At 42.4% G+C, this 22,783-nt stretch overlaps 1 protein-coding gene across 1 annotated transcript; it reads right to left on the bottom strand.

The window, feature by feature from the left end:
• Positions 1–3,826: 3,826 nt before the first annotated feature.
• brwd3 (bromodomain and WD repeat domain containing 3) lies at positions 3,827–22,431 on the bottom strand. The gene is made up of 40 exons (XM_079507327.1): positions 22,267–22,431; positions 22,049–22,107; positions 21,905–21,934; positions 21,667–21,726; positions 20,299–20,449; positions 20,044–20,142; positions 19,374–19,534; positions 19,057–19,278; positions 18,697–18,797; positions 18,506–18,576; positions 16,888–16,988; positions 16,756–16,796; positions 16,523–16,627; positions 15,892–16,042; positions 15,329–15,463; positions 14,938–15,066; positions 14,575–14,800; positions 14,312–14,452; positions 13,943–14,153; positions 13,695–13,788; positions 13,389–13,565; positions 13,144–13,214; positions 12,791–12,989; positions 12,563–12,673; positions 12,198–12,305; positions 11,983–12,107; positions 11,801–11,883; positions 11,573–11,684; positions 11,402–11,463; positions 11,019–11,174; positions 9,787–9,907; positions 9,555–9,680; positions 9,384–9,459; positions 9,201–9,254; positions 8,721–8,864; positions 8,401–8,553; positions 8,121–8,290; positions 7,897–7,985; positions 7,657–7,785; positions 3,827–7,275 (listed from the first exon to the last, which is right to left on the bottom strand). The coding sequence occupies exons 1-40, from the start codon at positions 22,298–22,300 to the stop codon at positions 6,197–6,199; spliced, it is 5,667 nt and encodes a 1,888-aa protein (XP_079363453.1). The 5' UTR covers positions 22,301–22,431; the 3' UTR covers positions 3,827–6,196.
• Between the last annotated feature and the right edge of the window lie 352 nt (positions 22,432–22,783).

Here is a 22,783-nt window from a genome sequence, read left to right as displayed (position 1 = left end):
CTACTGTACTTACTAGTGACAGCTTATAGATGGTATTGTTAATAGGCATATGTTTATAATGTCGAAAGATGACTAGTAGACCTATAGTCTGTGAATTATGAAGGAAAATGTAAATAGTGTTGCTTTTGACCCCATGCAGTCTCCCTACAATTCTGATTTTACCTACACACATTGATGGATCAGTGGGACTGTTATAGAGAGCATATCTTTTAAAGATTAGTTTTTTTTGTGTGGCTTTTGTGCCTTTATTGATAGTTACAGTGAAGACGGACAGGAAAGAGGGAGAGAGAGTGGAAAGACATGCAGCAAAGGTCGTCATGAACGGGACTCACTAGGCCAGTGGGTGCCCATAGATAGCATATTTTGATGGTATCAGCAGCACATCACAAAATGAGTCTTGGGATTTATGTCTTTGAAAAGGACAAATACTAGATTCTTTTCATTTTTAGGGTTAGGTTTAATTGATAGATAGATTTATCTCTCTGTTATAAATGGTGACAATTGTGTGTTAATGTGTGGGGAAAGTGTTTGTTTCTTCTATGTGAAATACAGCTAACATATCAAAGTTAATAATAAAATTAATAATTTGGTAACTAATTAGTTAAGCATTGTTAAGCAGTTACTTTACACAGCATTTGTGTGTACACATTCATTGTGTATCATTTCAGCATAGGCGTACGTGTTAATATGCTATACATTCAAATATATGTTCAAATACAAACTATAGAAATGAAGAAGTGTTCATTTATTATTGTGGATTAGGCTGTTTCTGATGTCTGTGATTGTCCACTTATACAGTATACTGAATCCATTCTGTGGGCACAAACTGTGTGGCAGTAGCCTACATTGTGAGGACTGCATTTAGTAGTATACTATGTCAATATATTAATCACAAGACTAATAAAATAGAAAAATACACCTGCACACTGTTTTCTTTGTCAAATAGGTTTTTATTGAGAACAGATTATAAATTGTTGTAGATTAAACATTGTGATATGAATTACATTTTTCTTTTATAGAAAACAAAAAATGAAAGAAAAAATACAAGGACAAAAAAGAGCTCAGTGACTATAGAATAAAATAGTAATTTGATAAATGGAAAACATCTGAAAGAAAATGTCGTACAGTCAACCACATCAGTGGTATCCTGTCTATGAATTGTTTCTACTCAAGTAATGGACAACGGGCAGCCAAACCTTATCAAATTGTTTCTCCCTGTTTCTCAGGAAATACCTTATTCTCTCAAGATGAAGCGTACTAGTCATTTCATTTAGCCAATGCTTAAATGCAGTGCGTCAAAATTAGTTTTTTTTGCTGTAATCAGACCATATGAGAAGAGTTGTTTCTGTGCTCTCGTCAACCTAGGCATGGAGTCTGACAAACCCAGAATAATTAGTACAGGACCGGGGTCAATATGAATACTCAAAATATCAGAGAGTGTCTCAAATATCTTAATCCAATATCTTTGTATCCAAGGGCAAAGGGCGAAGCTGTGAAGAAGATTTGCATCTATTGCATTACATTTGTCACAGTGTGAAGAAATATCTGGGAATATGTTATGTAATTTTAATTTGGAATAATGGAGTCTATGTATGACTCGAAACTGGATAAGGCAATGTCTGAAGTTGATAGAGCACGCATTAATTGAAATTGAAGTCCCCAGCTCATTTTCCCATGCCAACTTAATAGCTGATGTAGTAGGTAGGTTTGCCACTTGAAATGTACCTGCACACTGTTGATGTGCTAGGTACAAGAGGACAATTTATTTGAAGTAGGCAACGTTTCAGTCACTGATGACCTTCTTCAGGCATTAATGAATGAATGTATTTCTATGATATCCAGTTGGTACATTTTGTTTTGTCATTGATAATAAACAACATAACACAAATGTAATTTATTTGAAATCTTCCCTCCAAATATAGCCTAATGATACACTTCTTTAGTTGTGGGAAATGAGACTTTTCTTGAATATAACATCTTGTATGAGATATAGTGAAATATATGAGTGTATTGCAGCACTCCCAAATTGACCATCACTGTATATCATATTCCCGAGGTGATAGTGTATAGTCAGTAGGCTACTGTACATCTGCTCTATGTAGCTATATAATTGGGAATTACATGAGCTTTGCAATTTTTGCAATTTTTGTAATAAATATCCGGCAGCCGACAGGCTTCTTTTGTTTAAAGTGGTATATAGTCTTTTTTATTGGCCTAAAATATTGTCTATATAGCCTACATACATTCATGAATCCACTTGCTGGTGAATCCACTCACTGGCTGTCAGTATTGGGCACATTTTCTTATAGGGGTTTCTATACCATTAACATCCTATGGCAGGCAAAATTGTCTTATGCTTTAAGTACCATGTGACATGTCAAACTAGGGGGTTTTCATTATTCTGAATCCATTCCAAACATTAGTTTTGCACAAAAAACACTCCTTGGGCTAAAAACGGCCATAGACGTCATGACAAATGTGATGAGGTCAGCACATTTCGGGCACATTTGGGCAAGTGGCTATGGCCCAAGGAGTGCATTTTGTGCAAAACTAATGCTTGCTTCAGAATCATGAAAACCCTCTAGTTTGACATGTCACATGCTATTTAAAGCAAAAGGAAAGTTTGGGATGTTAATGGTAGGATCACAAGAAACCCCTATAAAATAATTGCTCAACACTAACAGCCGGTCAGCAAGTGGATTCATGAATGTATGTATATAGACAATATTTTAGGCCAATAAAAAACCCACATGTCCACCTCGGCTGCCGGACTAATAGGACAACTGACAGAACACACAAGCAAAGCATGATGAGACTCCCAGCGTACAGAGGATAAGCCTTCCCGTTGCTTTGTTTTGCTATTATTATTATAACATTCACAAGCTGGATAAACTATGCAATCTTGGCTGTGTGCCATGGGACAAATATGAAAAAGTAAATAAACCTAGGTGTAATGGTGTTATGCACTCGACCCATTATTCCATTGACATGTGGTTTCATGGTACAGTCTTAAAATGTGTCTGACAAACCTCAGTATACAGTACAACCATCAATATTGGATGCAAAAATTCCCAAACAATGAACCGCTGTGAATTGCCCCAGCATAAATTCATGTTGTTGAAGTGTTTTCATCATGGTGGGTGGATTTGCCATTACAGCAGACTGTGGCGCATTGGTGACTCATCACTGTACTCTTTGGAGGCGTAAAGATGACTCACCAACCCAAAACCAGAGAAAAAAGGGAAGATTTTGCCAACAGGGAATGCAAGGCTGACGTCACGGGAGGCTGTCACGCCTACCGGCGCCATTTTGATTGTGATGGCCTACAAGCCCTACATATTACATCTGCATCAAATGTATAAAGTTGGTGTTTGAGTGTTTAGTGCTAGAGCCCTTTCAGTTTGCCATACTTGCCGATACTTTTGTACTTTTACTCAAGTACATTTTCAATTCCATACTTTTACTTGAAATGGAGTAGTTCTAAATTGCAGTATTGGTACTTTTACTTAAGTAAAATAATTGAGTACTTTTTCCACCACTGTATGCCTATCCGTTGGCCAGGTATAGTAATGACTCATCACAATGGCGCACCCCCCGAATTTGCATACCAAAGGTGCAAGGTTTGCATGCCCTATTGCTTATTTTTGAGGGCCAAGGAGAAAATTGGGAGTATAATTGAATGACGTGATGAGTCACTATACCACCATAACAACCAGAGGTACTGAAACCTTTTCACAAAGAATGTGGTCAGGTAAGTGTATTAACAATATTAATCTCTGGTATTAAGAATATCTCAGCATACACCATGAAAGAAAAAAAAGACATATCAAGATGAGAAACCCACTTCTTTATTTAAAAAAGAAAACTCATACAATCAAAAAACAGTGTAAAAAACAAACAAAAAAAACCCAGTCACATAAGTTTTCCCAGCTAGAATGTCATTGTTTTCGCAATCAGTTTTTTTTAGAGGTTAGCTTAAAAGCCTTCTATTAGATATGAAAATAACACATTCCCAAAATATTAATCATACGCATTGGCCCAATGGAAGCCTTCACACACACCAGTTAATGCTACCTCTCAGAGAAAATAAGACTGACGTTGACTTTAGTTTATTTCTGAGATTGACCCCTATCCATACTCTATAAATGAAAAAATAAACATCTGAAAGCCTCTGTGTAAAACTCAGATTATTACATTTCTTCTAATATTGGATAAGTCTGACACCAAAGGCTTCAAATGAACATACTAATCCTACCACTCTGTTTAAGGAAATGGTTCTGCAACAACATGAGATGAAAGAGAATGCAGTTGCAGTGAATGGGTTGGGCAGGAAAAAAACGTGACACAAATAACTGCTAGAAGAACATGGCAAAGGCCAGTCAATAAACCCAAATTATACTTTGTGGATTTATCCTTCAGGTGTCACCTGCCAGCTAGATCTGTTCCAACCCAATAAAAGCATACAATAAACCAATATCTAGCTTTTTGTTTTGTTGTGGTGTATCTAACAGGCTACATTTTGCTTTTGTTCTAAGTCTTAATTATAGCAAAACGTGTTTTCTTTAAAATCCAAGATCGAACAAAGTATGCTGCCACAGTTTAAGCATTCTTTCACCAAAAAAAAAGCATTAAAGTCTAGGGTTGATCTTTTCATAATTTGTCACGTATCCAATATATTTATCACTGTCAGCTGCCACATAGGGTAGATCATGTGCAAAGATGTCCCTTTCCTCATTATTTAGGAATAGTTAAAGTAAAGAGTATAATACACTGAAAAAATATATAAATTCCATGGAAGAGTTGGCTATGGGTAACCCTTTGTTTTGGAACATGCTGCGCAGACAGTGCCATGGAAGCCACTGTGGGTGGATGTGTCTGATGTTGGATCAATCGTGGATTACAGCAAAATGTGGTGCCTTTATGCCAAGAAGTAAAAACCCACCATTTCATTTTGTCCCCTAGATTGGAAGACAAGCAATGCCACATGATGAAAGGCCAACATACCATGATTCTATGGAACAGTGAATACAACGAAAGGCAAATGGGGAGACATAACATTCAATGGCCTAGGAGGTCAATTTGTCTGATTTGGGGTTAGGTTTCTTTTTTACCAGCTGCTATGCAATAGCAAGCTGAGTCTATCATCGATGTGCAAGCTAGTCCTCTAGTCCAGCTGGTTCTCATTGGCTGACGTATGTGCGCACCGCAAATATGTCCGGGCGGAAACAAACGACTCAGTCAGAACAAAATAGTTTCGCCTTCGATAATTTTGGTTCCTACCTAAACTACTGCGCTGAAACTGACACAGAGGCAGTTATAGCAGACCCCAGCAGATAATAATGCAGCTGGTAATTAATTTAATTAATTAATTCTTGTTATTAATGGCGTTGCAGTATTCTATTGAAATGATTACCCATGTCACTGTGTTTACTTAGTATTGCTAGTGCCCACTCCTTATCCGAGCTGCAAGTCCATACGAAAACTAGAACATAATTAAGGTAGGAATTCAGATGGTTTTCTTCAAAAGATTAATGCTAGAGAATATAGCAAACACGTGGAAAGTTGACATCAGTTACTGTATGCAATTCATTAAATGTGGGGCATGACTTTACAAAAACACACTAATGTCGAGAAAACCAGAACCAATACACTCCTTGAGAAACAACATGAGCACCAGTATTTTGGCATCTCGGAACCTTTCTTTGGTGACCTGGAAAGAAAGACTAGGTGGTGGGTTGGGAGAAGAGAGGAGAGAGGAAAAGATGTAGGGAGGAGAGCAGGTATTGGTAAAGTAGTGGATAAGAAAAGATGACGGCAGAGAATAAAAGACGTCGAGGTTGAAGAGCAGGCCCATGTGGAAGGCTCCAGAGAGCGGTAAGGCGGAGGTGAGTTTGTTGAGTTTTGAAGAGGGTCCTTGTGGAGCAGTTACTACTACAGACCAGGGAGGGATGCTCTCCTTGGCAACATTATCAAGAGCACCAGCTGTCAGTCTCAGATAAAAAAAAAGAAAGTCATATATACTTAGTCATATATATATATAAAAATAAACAAAAAGAAAAAATCCCTGCAGTATATTATTTCTAGACACCAGTCTCTTCATTTCAGCCGTAAGCCTCGTTTTTACTTTGTCGCACCGTCCTGTGACAAAGTAGAAATAGGGCCTTAGAGGGCAGGGCGGGCTTGGCGGGGCGACGTGTCAATGATTCCAACCCATAAGGTGGCTGACACGGGCTTTCTCAGTCATGCGCCGTACCCGTCCCGAACGGGACTTACCCAGGTTCAGGGGGTCATCCTTTGACCCATGGCCATCGTCCTCCGAGTCGTCCCCATACATTACCGTCCTGCGGCCCTGGTTGCGTGTGTTCACCCGCCTCGACTTGCCCCGGGCACTCCTCTTACCACTGACCGCCGCCTCCCCACCCTGCTCTTTTTCAGAGTCCTCCTCCTTTTCAGAGTCCTCCTCCTTTTCAGAGTCCTCCTCTTTTTCAGAATCCTCTTCTTTTTCAGAGTCCTCCTCTTCCTCAGGCTCCTGGTTGCGTGTGTTCTCCCGCCTCGACTTGCCCCGGCCACTCCTCTTACCACTGACCGCCGCCTCCCCACCCTGCTCTTTTTCAGAGTCCTCCTCCTTTTCAGAGTCCTCCTCTTCCTCAGGCTCCTCCTCATCAGGCTCCTCCTCCTCCTCATCTTCTTCACCTCCCGCCTCCTCCTGTGGTGGTTGTTGTTTCTGTTCCACCTCTACCGTCTCCTCTTCTTCCTCCTCCTCCTCCTCCTCTCCTTCCTCCTCGTCGTTGTCTTCCTCCTCCTCCTCTCCTTCCTCCTCCTCCTCCTCCTCTGCTGCTGGGAGTTGTACTCGCAACCTTTTGGGTCTCTGTGAGATGTCCTCTCCTCCCTTGTGCCTCCTTTTCCCTGAGGTTGCCGCCTGGTCCTTAGAGGCCTGTATATGTTGTTCTGCTAAGCAGGGGGCCATGCTGTAGTCATGGGTAGGTACCGATGAGGCTGATTCGGTCTGGTTTATTAACCAGGCTACCGATGAGCAGGGGGCCTTGCTGTAGTCATGGTCTCCCGCTCCCCCTCCCACCGCCGCCTCCGAATCGGAGCTGTTCTCGCTGTCAGATGAGGATGAGTCCGAGGACGAAGAGAAGGAATCCGAGGACGAAGACGATGACTCTGACGTGGAGCTGTTGGACGCAGGAGCCTCGTTTTCATTTGACTGCATTAATGCTCGCCTGTGGCTCTGGCTGGATCCATTGGTCAAAACCATGTTAAGCAGTTTCCCTGACACAAAGGAGAAACAAATAGTTCATCTCTGTACGACATTGGAAACGTCACACTTAACTCCCCTCTGCTGTGATGCACACTGTACAATACATTAGGTCGAAATTTAATTCTTTAAGAAACTAAATTGCCCTTAGCCAACTCTCATTAATTGACTTTTTCCCCAATTAGACTCTAAAAACACCTTCTAAAACCTAAGGTAAGTTTTCTGAAAACCTAATTAATATGTTGCTACATCATAGCAACTAATGAGACACAGAGGTAGCTCCCGGATTGAAATAGGTCTAAATGGGTTAAGGGGTGGAGTTCTTGTAACCTTCACCTTGCAACTAATCTCTCAAGACACGTCACTGCCTTAAACACGTAGTGCAACTAATATACCTGATTTCTTAGTTGGTGTTGTTTGGCTGCGGGTTAGCCGACTTGGCTCTTGGTTCCTGCTCCGACTGCTTGTCCCTAAACTGGAAGAGGAGGGTTGGCTGTCCTCGTCCATGGCTACGCTGCTGCACTCTGCAGAAGAGGAGAAGCAAAGTACACTGCTGACCAGCAAACCCCTACACCACAGAGGTGCGTACACTGCACCACACTCATACCATCAACTGTATTTTTTTGGATTCATACCATCATTCGGCCGACGAGAACGGCTCTTTGAGGTGGGCTTGGATTTTTTTGGTTTCGACGCCTTCCCTGACTTGTGCTTCCCTTTCGGGCTGAACATTAAAAAGACAAGAAAGTAAGAAAATAATGATTACCATATCTATATAAAGTAGTGCTCATGTAAAGAATGTTGTAGAGTTAATCTTCTACTGTGGATGGGTCCAATGCCAGTGAGTTGGGTCCAATACCTGGGAGGTGGACTGGTGGCAGGAGAGCTGCCTCCGCTGGGCACCCTATTCCTGTAATTGGGTCTCTGGCGACTCCGTCGCTGATTCTGAATGGCTGACTTGTAGTCAGAGATGACGGGGATAATGTGCCTTTCGAAGTAGGCCGACAGGCTTAAAGTTATGGTGTACATCTGGGGAATAAACAAGAAAGTAAATTTAACTGACATACCGGCGACCATTAGAATCAAACTGTCAGAGGGATTTGACACAATTTATATCTACGATCGCATGGGGCCCCTACCTGTGATTTCTTGTTGGGTGTGTATGCTTTGGAGTTGCTAAAAATGAGCCGCATGTCTTTGGCAAACTCCATCGGGTTCTCATAGTTCGCTGCAAGCAGTGTCTCTGACACTGAGCCCATATCCATTGGAGTGTCAATAATGTCTCGATAGTCCTAAATTGAGATAAGATTTAGAGAAGTAATGTTTAGTAGACAATCACGGCAGTTTCATTACGGCCACTGCTTTTGATTCAGATGTCATTGCCCATCAGATGAAGAGATAAGAATATTATGAAATCAGTCATTCTGTAGCTGGTGGTAATTATCTTTCTGTGTCTTACAGGGTAAACAAAGAGATCCACAGGCTGCTTGAATGGCTCCGAATCTGGGTTGTCCATCATACGACGTAGCAGCTCCCGACATTGGCCTTGCCATGCTTTCACGTTCAACACCACACCGCGTTTCTTCGTACTAGGGTTGGACCGCTGATAGACAGAAAAGGCAGAATGGATCTTTATGAGCAAAGATTTACAATATTGCCATTCTAAGTGTAATGTATGCATCATTTATTGAGATTATTATTTTAATAATAAATCACTCTTCCACTATATATAGACAGGAACTACACAGTTAGCTATATCTGTGTAATTTATCACTTAATTTACACGCCATCGTATGAGGTGTCATGCGCTTAAAATAGCTGATCTACAAGCTCAGATTGGCGTGTAGATTGGGTATTCTTGACACTGGCGCATATAATATATATCAGGCTTAATTAAGAAAGCATTAACTAGGCTTAACTAGCATTCAGTCTACTTTACCCGTTGGCCCGTGGATGTCCCTGGAGTGTCAGAGTCCACATCCACCTCAACTGCCTGCAGAACGACAGACGCACAAATGCATATTATTACCCTCTTCAGAACAATCCAAAGACAAAGTAGCCTCTGATGCCCCACAAACCCATTGTGATCAGCAGCGTAGTTCACGCAACACACTTCTCTCACCTCCGCCTCTCCTCCACTGCTGACCTCAGACTTCAGTTTGTGGTACAGGTCCAAGATGTCTGTGCAGCTCTGGTCACTGGCCAAATAATAATGGACACATTTAGGGTTAAATATTATGAAAAAGCCCACTTAACAAGGGAAGACAAGGACTATTCTTTCACTGCGTCTTACCCGATGTAATGGAGAAGCACGTCAGTCACCACCTTGGCAGCAGCTACGATGGGGCTCTGTGGCTCGTTGAAGGTTCGGGCATTGTGCTCAATGTAGCGCACCTCCCACATCAACGCTGAGATCCGCCTACAGGGAGAGAGGAGGCAGTTATTTTAAACTCAGAACTTCAACTCAAAACTCCCAGTGTGATGTCGTTTTGTTACAATATGGAACACGGGTAAAGGGACGGGACCTATAGAAGTGGTTTTCCAGTCGACGGCGTATAGTGCGGAGGTCAGTGGGGTAGGCGACCACGGTGCAGTACAGAGGGTAGTCCCGTAAGTCCACGGGCGAAGAAAACGCCTTGGCTACATCTGTAAACAAAGGAATAACAAATCACACTCCGAAGCCTAATAAAAATATACTTTACTTTAGTTAAAGGACAACTTTAGTTTTTTTCAACCAAGGTTCATGTTCTAGGTTGTTATTAGAGGAAGTAAAAGATGAGTGTTAATTATTTTTCATGTGCTGCTTTCTTTCGTTTTAGTGATTTTAGCTATTTAGGGGCATTCGAACATGGGGCTAAATATGTATTTTTTTTACCAAATTTGATAGCGATTTATTTTTTTATTATTATTTACTATAGTCCTACTAGACCCCAGGAAATTACATCTGGCTACAAAAGATCACAGGATCTACTGAATGTGAAGGGGGTTACTATAGGGGGCTGCCAGTGTCGTATGGCTCAACAGGTCAGTTTGTCACCCCCTTCACATTCAGTGATCTTTTGTAGCCAGATGTAATTTCCTGGGGTCTAGTAGGACTATAGTAAATAATAAAAAAATAAAATCGCTCTTAAATTTTGTAAAAAAAAATACATATTTAGCCCCATGTTCGAATGCCCCCGCCCCCCTGTCAAAAATAGCTAAAACGAAAGAAAGCAAAAGCAAATGAAAATAAAACAACACTGATCTTATACTTTCTCTAATAACAACGTAAAACCTTGGTTGAAAAAAACTAAAGTTGTCCTTTAAGCCTCATTACCAGTAACAGCTGATGATAGAGCTCCGCAGTCCCGCCCCCTGCCGAGGACCAGAAGTGAATTCCCTGTTCATTTTCCTCATAGACTTTTCAAAAAGTCAGCGGACAAAGACAACTGGAGTTGTGACGACAAATGACAGTAAACACAATGTTTTGGGCCGATCAAATAATTTGTAAGAAGAAAAACATGGCAGGATAGAACACTTTGTTTTGTTTTTCTTCTTACAAATTATTTGATCAGCAAAAAACATTGTGTTTATTGTCATGATGTGTCACAACTCCAGTTGGCTTTGTCCGTGGCGTAATCGTCTTTAAATAAATACTTTTTGAAAAGTCTATGAGGAAAATGAATGAGAAATTCACTTCTGGTTCTAGCGTCTATACTACATACAGGATATGACGTCAACATAATGAGCTCTCTCTCTACTCTTTCCATTGACCTACCTAGTGTGAGAAGGTCATCGATGCCGTTGATGACCCTTTCGCAGTCCTCATCCCGTATGTGAGACCCCCATTCCCCCTCCTGGGGGCTGTAGAGCAGAGCCTTCACTTCCTCCTCTGACACGTCCACCCCATCACCAACCTGTTCTGGCAACTCGGCTGATATACACAATAAAAAAAAAGAATTACATGGCGAAATGGAATCTATTTGACATAAACTTGCATCATGTTTAAAACTGAGGACACCAAAAGCTTGAAAATAATCAACCATGAGATTAGCAAGTAAATGATAATCTCAACTACTACAGATATCACTCTCTTTGGCCACCATTATGCCAGAAGTATGTTGAATCTTTATCAGAGATACAGTAAATCACAAGACTGACCTTCCTCTGGAATAGGCTCCATGTCCCATGGGCTCATCTTCTCCTTCTCACCATTATCCCACCTGAAAAGTGAACATCACACCTCCACATTATGAGGCTATTCAACCATGCACTCCATGTCAGAATCACCCTCACGTCTCCATACAAAGGTTGGAGTGTCACACAACTTACTTTACTGCATAGCACTGAAACAGGCTGTCTGGATACTCTGGCTGCAGAGGCTGCTGCTCCTCCACGGAGCCAAACCACCAGGCATCATCAATGATGCTGCGAAATCGCATACCTTTTAGGACAGAGGGGCTGGATTAGCATGCAACACGAGTTGTAGTGTGAATATTACACTAAAGCTAACACAAACCTCACAAAGTTAATAGCAAGGGAAGTTGGGGAGTGACAAACCTGGCTGCCAGTTGCGCTCTTTTGCCTCATTGTAAAACTGCAGCAGTACCAGGAAGTCTATGACATCAGGCATGTCATGGTACCTGGAGGAATATGGGAACAGAATATATTGGACCATAGAAACAGAGAATTCATTCATCATTAAAACACGCACAGTCATACAACAACCTTAAAACACTCACTTTAAAGAGAAAGACTCATAGGTCATTTTCCCTGAGATGGGGTCGAGGAACGCCAGCTTTAGGCAGCAGAGTGTGGGAGGTCCCACCTCATACTTAATGCCAACAACCTTCACTGCCTCCTGGTCCTGAAACGCACAATCGCAAATGTTACGTTTACGAGGGTCTAATGAAGGAACGTAAAGTTTGGTGGTTAAGTAATTAACAGTGGATCTCACCCTGAGGTCGGCCTTGTTCCAGGGCTGTTTCTGAGGGTTGATACTGTAAGCTTTGGCCCTACGGACAGCCCTGACATACGCCTGGTGGCCCTGATGGAAGTACATGAGCTGGAGGAGGAAGGTTGGGAGTAAGAATAGAATAAAGGCTTCATTCTCTTAATTTTGTTTTGATATTTTCAGTTTCTCATTGGCCTGGTTTGTAACAATGTTGGTTAAGTGTTGTAGTTAAGGTGGGGTCATTGTTGGTAGGGTGAGGGGGGAGACACTTATTTGAATAAATGTTGTTGGTCATATCTGGAAGAAAGAAATAATAGAGGCCTTGGCTTGAACTTTGTTTCCCCAAAAGTAGTCTCTCGCTCTCTTACCTCATCTCCCATTTGTGGAACAAAAGGAGACCGGCGAGGGACTGTCTCCATTATCCACGACGGTGGCAGCCACTCCTCTGCATCGATCCCAGCCAGTGAGGAGGTGGGTTTCTGAGCAGAGACAAGCCGCAAAGTGTGATGTTCAGCACCAGCACTCGCTCACATGATCTTGCCAAAATGCACTGTGCTTTTACGTTTCCAATCATCTAGGACCCCCAGTCCGCTCACCTGTTTAACCTGTTTGGGCTTCTTCCTCTTCTCGCTCTCCTTCTTCTTGGCCTCCTCTCCCCGAGTGTCTGCATCCCCTTCCTCCTCCTCTGAGCTGCTGTCAGCCTGCGGCGGTGCCTGCCGTCTGCTCGATCGCTTTGGGGGCTGGAGGTTGATCCCGGCATCGGCTGTCCAATCGGAATACTCGCTGGAAGATTCACTGAGAAAACAAGGGTGGTGAGGTGATACAATGTTAAAATGCAGAGCTACACAATAACCCAGGTTCAGTCGATCTCAGAGATCTAGTTGGAATGTAGCTATGTACTGTACAAGGACTCGGCTCATATGGACATTACTCTGTTTAGATGGTTTACCTGGAACTGCTGTCACTCTGCCATTGTGCTTCACCGTCAGAGGAAGCATCACTGGCCTGCTGTTCCACTGCCTGTGGACAGACCCACACATTGTACCATTCATGATTCAGTCGTTCAGATTCATCAATATTGTTCAATATGTATGTAGGGTGGCCTGATAAATGTTCCAAGTTATTTTTGTCTGTTACACCAGACACTTTGGGGTGACTTTTAAGTATTAAGTGCAAACATGCTGCCCCACTCACTTCTCCATCACTGTCCGAGTCTATCTGACTGTCAGAACTATGGGGGCTGCTGGCGGTCCTACTCCTGTTGCCACGACGGCTGCCTTGAGCTGAGCGGGTCTGATAGGCATGGCGTTGCTGCGGTTTCTTTTTCGCCGGCCGAAGGGACTGCATACGCCTGGTGAGCGGGCCTGTAGTCTGCCGTCCAGAAGGAGGAGGAGGATCATGAGTACATCAGGAAGTGCTTTAAACATTATAATGACAACAAATGTATTATTAGTTTATGATGATGCAGTGTGAAGAAAGCATTTTGCAGACAATAAGAACCTTAGGTGTGGTGGTCACCGGTTTCTTCTTCCTCTCTGTATTGTACAGGGAGCACTCCACCTCCCCCTTGGCTCGTCTACAGTCCGTCATCACCCTAAGTAAAAAAAAAAGAAAAAGAAAAAACTATAAATACAACCATATTATGAAACAAACTTGTGGTAGCCTGTGGCTGTTTTGAGCACAAACAAACCCTGAAGTAAGAAATATCTGGGGGTAAAATGTGTAGTGCCCGGCTGTGCCTGCTTCACCTCAATGTCCCCCGGGGGACCTCATTGACCACAACTCGCCGGCTCCAGGCTAGCAGGTCCCTTTCAGTGGCCACCTGACTACGGAGATTATTTTGGGGAATCTGCCGCACACCTTCCCCCTGACCGCTCGTCTGTAGATCCCCAACAGGGGGCGAGGCCTCCATCTCAGCTGGCTCCATCTCAGCTGCCTCCATCTCAGCTGCGTCGCCGGCTGGTAAGAAATATGAGATTATTTTCTAGCGAGGGATACTGCCAACGGGGAGTTTAATTAAATCGTTCATGTTGCGATCAGTATGTATTCTGTAGATCTATCCGAGCCCTCGGGACATCCAACAATAACCATTTGTATATGTAAACACAGTAACATACCCGCTGCTTCTTCAGGCGGTCCCTCTGTGTTCTGCTGCTCATCTTGCTGATTCTGAAGCTGTCTGATGATGTTGTCCAATACACTTTCTCCATTGTCTGCCGTCTGCTGATCCATCACCTGCTCAACCACCTCTCCATCACCTAAGCAGCAAAGACACAGATTCAAACTCAGCATCGTCTCAACAGTGTTTGCTTTAAGTAGACATTTTAACATCTTTTTTGACAGTTTGTGAATGTAATCAATGAGAAATATCTTGTTTTACGGTTAGCCATGTAGCCTAGTTGGGGCACAAGCTGTTCCTCCTTGCAGTTCTCCCTGCCTGGCACCAAGCGCTGGTAGTGAGGCGGGTGGGGGTTCCCGTCAATATCCACTAAGAAGGGTGGAGGCATGAGATGTGGGGCCTGCTGCGTCTGCTCATCCAGGACGTAATTGTTAGCATCGCGGATGAGAGGTCGGTAGTCCGTGTGGTAGAACATCTGGTCAGGAATCTGAAAGGGAGTTAAGGGTACATTACAATTTTGATTATGTGGTTTTGATTATTTGATCATGGTTCCTGACAAGAGGAGTTAATACAAAGGAGTTGAACATTAGACGAGGGGGGGGGGGGGGGGGGGGGGTGTGTCACCTTCTCATAGGGCCTGCTGCAGCCAAAGCCAAAGATAAGCAAGTGACCATGGGAATCAGTGCAGGCAAAATGCTGTCCGTCAGTTGAGAACTTGCAGTCGTAAATAGCACCGTGGCCTTGTCCTTCAATCTGTAACATAAGACAATTCATTTAAATATGAACTATAGTGTTAATAGACAAAGGACTGGGCTATTTGAATTAAAAGTGATCAATATTTATGGACCAAGTGTCGCTATTTGATATATTCCAATGTCATGCTTTTTCTAAACTACCTTAATTAAACAATGCATCTCCTTGTCTCACACACACACACACACACACACACACACACACACACACACACACACACACACACACACACACACTTTTTTTTTTACTGCAGGTTATTTACCATATTGAAGAAATTGCGAATCTTGGCTCCTTTGGACAAGTCCCACACGAAGATATTGCCATCATGGCCAGCAGAGAGCATGATGCGAGAGTCATACGGATGAGCCTCCATCACAAACACCTCGTCATCATGACCCTGGAAGAGTGGCAGAATATTGGACATCAGCTTGTGAAAAGACCCCGTGTCTGGGGGGTCTTTTGCATAACCTGCATCTGGCTGGCATAACCTGCATCTGGCTGGCATAACCTGCATCTGGCTGGCATAACCTGCATCCAGACAGGTGCATCACGAAGATGCAAGCTGCAGCTTAGAACAGGAGTGACTTCCTGGTTGCAGCCGCACGCAAGCTTATTTTCCATCCACCAGCTGTTTAAAAACCAGGAAGTGACTCCTGCTCTTAGCTGCATCTGGCATCTTCGTGACTCGACTGTCTGGGAGTACCCATAGAGGTATAACGTTCGCCTGCCACCACAGAGACCCACGTTCAATTCCCAGCTACAAACACAATTGACAGTGTTGAAACTAGTAGGAAATCGGCAGGAATTACACAATTCAATACTCACAGATAACACATGCTGTAGCTGTCCAGTTGTAGAGTTCCACACTTTGAGCAGGTAGTTAGAAACAGCAGTAATGACACTTTGATCTCTGCGGTCCCAGGCCACCATGGTCACAACCAGTTTGGTTTTATCATCCCCATTGACAACAGAACTCCTGGAGGAAGTAAAAACAAAAAATGAAAAATCACACACACACGTAGCCAATTTACTACAAAGGAGACCATGTCAGGGATCATGGTATAAAAAAGAAAAGAAGAGAGTCTAAGAACGGCATGGCATTGGTCCCTGACCCTGTCCAATCTGTGCAGTCTGTAAATGAAACTACACAAATGACATGGTGGCGTTCAGTGGGGAAGCCACACCATACAGACTGGATGCTTGTGTGCAACCAACTTTCACACTGTTCATAGTTTCCTTTGCACATTTAAGGCATGTCAGGCTTTCATGGACAAAAGTGGTTATGTTGCCTTTTCATGCACATACTGTAGCAGCATGAGCTCTATTTTTAAGGGACAGACAAACCTTGTTGGCTTGGCTGTAAAAAGAAAAACTGTGCAATGCAGGTGAAAATGTAAAGCCAAATATCTGACATGGTAGAAGACAAGTTCACAATTATCTGAAACACTTAACTTACCCTGGCAGCCTGGTAGCAATGTCTAATGTGATGCTCTTCCATTCTTGTTGCTGGTATTGCCAGATCTTGGCAGTGCCATCACGACTGCCACTCACAAACTTTAGGCTAAGGACATACAAAAAGAAACATTCACACACATTTGTTAGAATTCAAGAACAACAAACAACATGAGAGTTGATACCTTCAGATATTCAGTACAGTACACACACACACACACACACACACACACTCACCTGTCGCTGTTATTGCAAAACTGGACAACGACAACTTTATCCTAGAAAAATACATGACAAAAATGAGTACTATACATTTTAAAACTAGCATACCATTCAGCTTGTGTTACCGCTTTTAATGTATTTTCTCACCGTGTGCGCATCCATCTCAGAGAGCTTCATGGGAGTTTCACCACCGAGGTAGTACACCCTGAGCACATGATCTGTGCCACCAGTAGCCAGGAACATCCCTCCTGTGAACATTGACCATAAAACAAACATGGAAGTCATTACACAGTAATCTACACCTGATCATGGCTTTGGGCAACTTTCCCTAAGATCAGTATCATGAACATACACATCATAGAGTTATAAAAGGATAGAGGGCGGGCTGCCCCGCCCCCTGCTGTTCATTTCATTGGAAGTTGCTCAGTGGCGTTTTGAAGCACCCGGAAGAACAGTCTACTTCCGCATTTGGACACCAACAGTTGGTGTCCAAGCCTTCACCACTACGTCTCGCAGCTTCAACATTGGCAAACCTTTCTGGGGGCTTGACATACATAGCACAACTTCCTCTGCCATGTCTAGTTGTCTACTTTTTCCAATTTCTTGGAGACTTAACCATTTTGACCTGAGATCAGATTCTAAAAATGTCTTCTACATCCTGACAGTTTTCTGAAAAAGCTATGTTTCTATGTCAGTCGTTCTTCGATTTTTCAAAAATAGCAGACCTACAAGCTCGTAGCGCGCCACTCGGTGGCGCGCTATGAGCTGTAGATCTGCTATTTTTCAATAGCTAAAGCATAACATAATGCTAACACCAAAAGGGGTTCCCGCCCAAAATGGGTTAAGTTACAAGGATTCAAAGGTCTACAATGTGCGGGTAAAGCAGGACTTTTGATTATTACAATTATTATAAAATTATAAAATCCTTTGTGTTAGAAAGCCATGGCAAGATCCAATCATTGCTAAATTCAACTGTGTTATTACCAAGGGTGTCAAACTCATTCTAAGACACGAGCCATGTTGTCACGGAAACGGTGGACAGCATGACATCATCCACGACGTCATGTCTCCCTATAAAGTGTGGTGCCCAGAAGCATTGAAGAACATATATATATATATATATAACACAGGCAGATATCTTATACTAAAAAGTATCTCATATTGTAAGTAAGTATTCAGAATCATTTATCAAGGAGGTACCTAAATCATAGCTGACTGCTATTGACTAGTTCACCAGCTCCCTCCCCCGACGCCTAAGGCAAGATACAGTCCTCTAATCATAAGGCCTTTCCCAACACATCCTACTGATAACCCCTATAAGCATAGGTATTCTCAGTTACAAGCCATGTAAAATAGACTAAAAACTAACATTTTAGGGCACAAGATCCCTCCTGCACTGGGCAAAATGTGGCAGCAGGATGGACCTGTTGTGCAAGTGTGAAAGCTCACGTGTGCGTGCAGCAGCTGCCTTCGTATTTTTAAGGGGGAGTGTCATAGTAGCTTGTTTACAACTGAAACGGACTTCCTGTGCACTAACTTCCTCTTCAAAATAAGAGCCACATGTAATGTAATCACACACACACACACACACACACACACACACACACACACACACACACACACACACACACACACACACACACACACACACACACACACACACACACACACACACACACACACACACACACACACACACACACACACACACACACACACACACACACACACACACACACACACAGTTTGACACTTGACCACCTACCACTACTGAAGGATGAAGTGGACACCTGTACACCTGGACGTGAACGCTCCACAAACTTGAATGGTTGATCACTGAGGAGAAATGTAACATTGTGGAAACACTGACTTGCTTTGAAAAAACTTCAGCTGAACCACAGGTAAAACAGCAATAACTGTACTCTATAACAGTGGTCAATGGTAACAAGTTCTTACTTGAATTTCATGCTGATCGAATGCCACTGCCAAAAGCACACCATGCCATCTGCACCAGTGGAGGCAAGGTACCGTGTCGTCCCCTTAACCGCTGGGCAGAACTATGGGCAGAGAACCAGTAAGGGTCATTGCAAAGATTTACATTGACTTCATTAGCAAACATACCTTATTTTAAAGGACCTATAACGTAAAATTCAACTTTTTCAATTTTCTTTTGTGTTTTTGGGGCTCCCATATGTGTTTTCTATCCCCACAAATAACCAATTTTGAACAATCAAAAAAAAAGTTGGGAAATGGGAACCCTTCATAGACCTCACTGAATGAGCATAACCTTAAAATATAGCATAAATAGAATCTGACCTGTATAGAAGTGATGGAGGCAGCATGGCTCTGCAGGACAGTGATGGGAGCACAGGTTCGCAAGCACCACACTCTGATGACCTTGTCACAGCTGGCTGAGGCAATGAGAGTGTTTTCATGGTTCACAGCCATGTCAGAGATCTCTGCAGCATGGCCACGCAGTGTGGACAGGAGACGGCCATCGTCTGTAGCCCAGATTTTCACCAGGCAATCATCAGATCCCTGATAAAAAAAGAAACACCAGCCATGACAAGTTAAAACGATAAAAAATAAACTTGATTATAATTTGATCAGATGACAAAGTAATCTTGACCCACTGTAAATATTCGCCGGCCAGTGCGGTCAAATGCTACACAGTAGACCGAAGAAAGGTGACCCAGGATACGTTTGTGTATCTTCATACATTGGTAGGTGGAAGACGGCAGGATGTGGTCAAATCGGGCCATGCCTGTGGCCTGGCGAGCACCCATGGTGGACACTAGATAAATAAATATAAAAAACAGCAATTGATAGAGGCCAGAGATTGTTTTACTTGGCTTAAGTACTTTCGATCATGGCATTAACAAATTCGTCAACAAATAAAAACTAGACTAAAATGTTAGGAAGGGACTAGTGGACAAGAGATCCAGTATAAGTAATTTTACAATTAGTTGCATGCTGAAAATAGACGATCTACAAGCTCACAATGTGCCGTGCTGAGACACATTGTGGGCTTGTAGATCGGCTATTTTCAGCAAGTGAAAAAATCTGTCATTACGACGGCATCAAGGCCCACCAAAATACATTTTGTTCGACTAAATCAACTGTAGATTTAGTCGACTAAAATCTTATATTTAGTCGACTAAAACTAAACTAACACAAAAAAATTCCAGTTGACTAAAATGTGACTGAAACTAAATTAAAACTTTTCAAGAGACTATGACTAAAACTAAAAATCTAAATTTGCTGCCAAAAACACTGCTGTAAATTAAAACACGCTTCACATACCGACACTGGGAGGGTTTCCATGGCTGACTGGTGGTTCTGGTGGTCGCCCTCGGTGTAGTGCAGCAATAGCTGAGCCAGTACATACTTTATGGCTACAACCTACAGTACAAGAGGTGGCAGATCAATAGACATACGATTGGCTACTTTGGAGACAAACAAATTCAGAATTGCTTTCCAAGAAGAATAAACTGTGCTTTTAAGTTTATTGTGCGTTTAAGTTCAACACAGAAAGAACAGGACTTCAAGATCACACACTTTTGGTGGTACGAAGCAAGGATTGTTTTCCCAAACCCAGGAGGGTCTGGACGCCAGGGACGCTAGGTGGGATCTCCTTCTCTATAAGCGGCCCAATCTGCTGACATATACGCAGCAGGTAGTCGGCAGGAATGTGCTGGTTGACAATCACCTAGAAAAATCAGAGAAACGGCTATCATATACAGTCTGAAATCGCCTGCATACCAGATAAATTAGTTTAAGATAACATCCAGTGGCCTGGGCCGTGGCTCAGCGGTCCAGGCATCTTGGCCGGTAGTCCGAGTCTGGCAGTGTGCCGCGGGTTCGACTCCCGATCCCGACGGCCCTTACTGCATGTCATTCCCCCATCTCTCTCCCCCATTTCCTGTCAGTCTACAGTCTGTCCCTCTAAGAAATATATAAAATAAAGGCGAAAGCCGCAAAAAAAAACATTTAAAAAAAAAAGATAACATCCAGTAAGTTGAAATCTGCATAATATCGTTAAGCCTGGGCCTAAAACATCTCTTCCAATGAGGCCAACGCCTGAAATTTGACAATACCAGTGTAATATAAAATAGCCACTAAAATAAAGGCTTTAAAAAAAAAACACCAGAAGAGTGCCTTGGTTTCTTTCCCCTAGTTGCAAGTTTCCAGTCCCCCACCAAAGAGCACCTTTGACACTTTTTTACTTCCGAGCAGCCAGACCTTTTCCTTTTCTTTTTTTTTTATATAATATTATTCTACTTATTTTACTACCAATAAGTAAATAAGTTTACACATACACAATTTGGGAACAAACGGCCATATGTGCGAAGATTTCAAAACAATCTGAAAACACTGTTTTGTCATTTTGTGGATAATTTTGTGTTGGTGTTCCCCCTTCCATAACAGCCATATTTCTTATTTGCATAATTGCATTTGCTGAAATATTAAACAAAGAAGCATGGTAATAGCTTATATATAAGCATTCTCTTTCACAAACATGCACGCGCCATGGCACGCTCACGCACACATACTAATCAGGGCTCAGGGCCAATCAAAGGCCTCCTCTTCCAATTCTTCCGCTTTCTACAACGGTAACTGCGATTTGATTGGCTCTAACGTGAAGATTGACAGCCTCTGTGTCCTTCTGCAGCAGCCTACTTTTAGCATTAGCCTTTAGACCCTCCCCTGAGAACGCCACACAATAGATAAGCCTGGATAAAATTATTATCTATAGGCCTACACTTTTAGAAAAGCTTAAATGACAAATAAACACAATCACACGGTTGCACTACTACATCAGTCTAAATAATGAGTAATGTTGATTTTAAAAAAAAAACAATAAAAAAAGCCCAAGCCTCATATTTTATAAATATAATAAACTTAATTCTGCAAATGTACACTCACCCAGTCTTCGAAGTTCCTTTTGTATATCTTCCCGTCCCAACTCCATCGTTTAGGAATCAACTAAAATTAGAAACGCGCTGTTAAAAAAACGGGATACAATGTTGCAACGGTGCTCAGCAGCTCCTCTGTTGAGCGCATTGCTAATAATCCAAACAGTACAATGTGACCAAAAAAGCAGCTGGGCAGGAGTACGGAAACACACATGAGAATAAAAACAGAAAGGGCAGCTTTAACTTACCTCGTACTCTTCCAGTTCTTCCACTAGAATCTATGAAACAGTCGGTGGTAGCGTTAGTTATTAGCACTATAAAGCTACACGCTCAAGACAATGTTTACGATTAATATATGCGAGTTGTAATTTTTTTTCTATTCATAGAATTACCTGTGCTGATTTTTTGCACGGTCCAGACTGCAGAAATCTGGCAATGAGGTAATATAACTCTGAAATAGGAAAGAGGGTGTATTTAGGCACTAAGGTTATTTGTCAGCCATGCTAGCTAGCATTCGGGTGCAATGGTTAAGCTGGCTAACTGATATATATATAATATATATTACAACACACCATATTTTGAATTAGAGAAGTTGGGGCCCGATACTCACCAGCTTCGATTTGAGAACACTGTTCGTTTGCCATCACTTGATAAGAAAGACGACATTAGATTAACTGGTGTTTTAGCTCGCTAGCCAGCATTAGCTATGGCTGGTTTAGCAAACAAGCTAGTGAATGGCCTCCTCCTTTCTCAAGTTCTCCCTGTGACCACCTGGTGCTTTGTGTTAGCGCCCTCCAGCGAAACAATGCCATTCTCGAAGCAATCATGGAATGCTAGTAGTGTGGGTGAATAATAATAACACGAATGCATACATTTTATTTGTATTTATATATATTTGTATGCTACATGCAGTGTCCAATTATAACTTCTGCTACTTATTAGGAATATAGGATTGTGTATGTTTGTCCTTGCTTGAGCTTTTAGGTTTGTAGTACAAAAGCAAGCTCATGGAGAGTCTGGACTCTGGAGACTGGAGTGGACAATGCATGGCTTGGTTCGACCTGGCTGGGACATGAGCTCATGAGCTGAAGGCAGGCTTACATGACATTCATCAGATCTGCTCAGTA

The sequence above is a fragment of the Electrona antarctica genome, assembly GCF_951216825.1.
Source record: "Electrona antarctica genome assembly, chromosome: 8".
NCBI classification, from domain to species: domain Eukaryota; kingdom Metazoa; phylum Chordata; class Actinopteri; order Myctophiformes; family Myctophidae; genus Electrona; species Electrona antarctica.
Note: the sequence above shows the minus strand (reverse complement) of the source record. Positions and strands in the feature narration are given on the sequence as shown.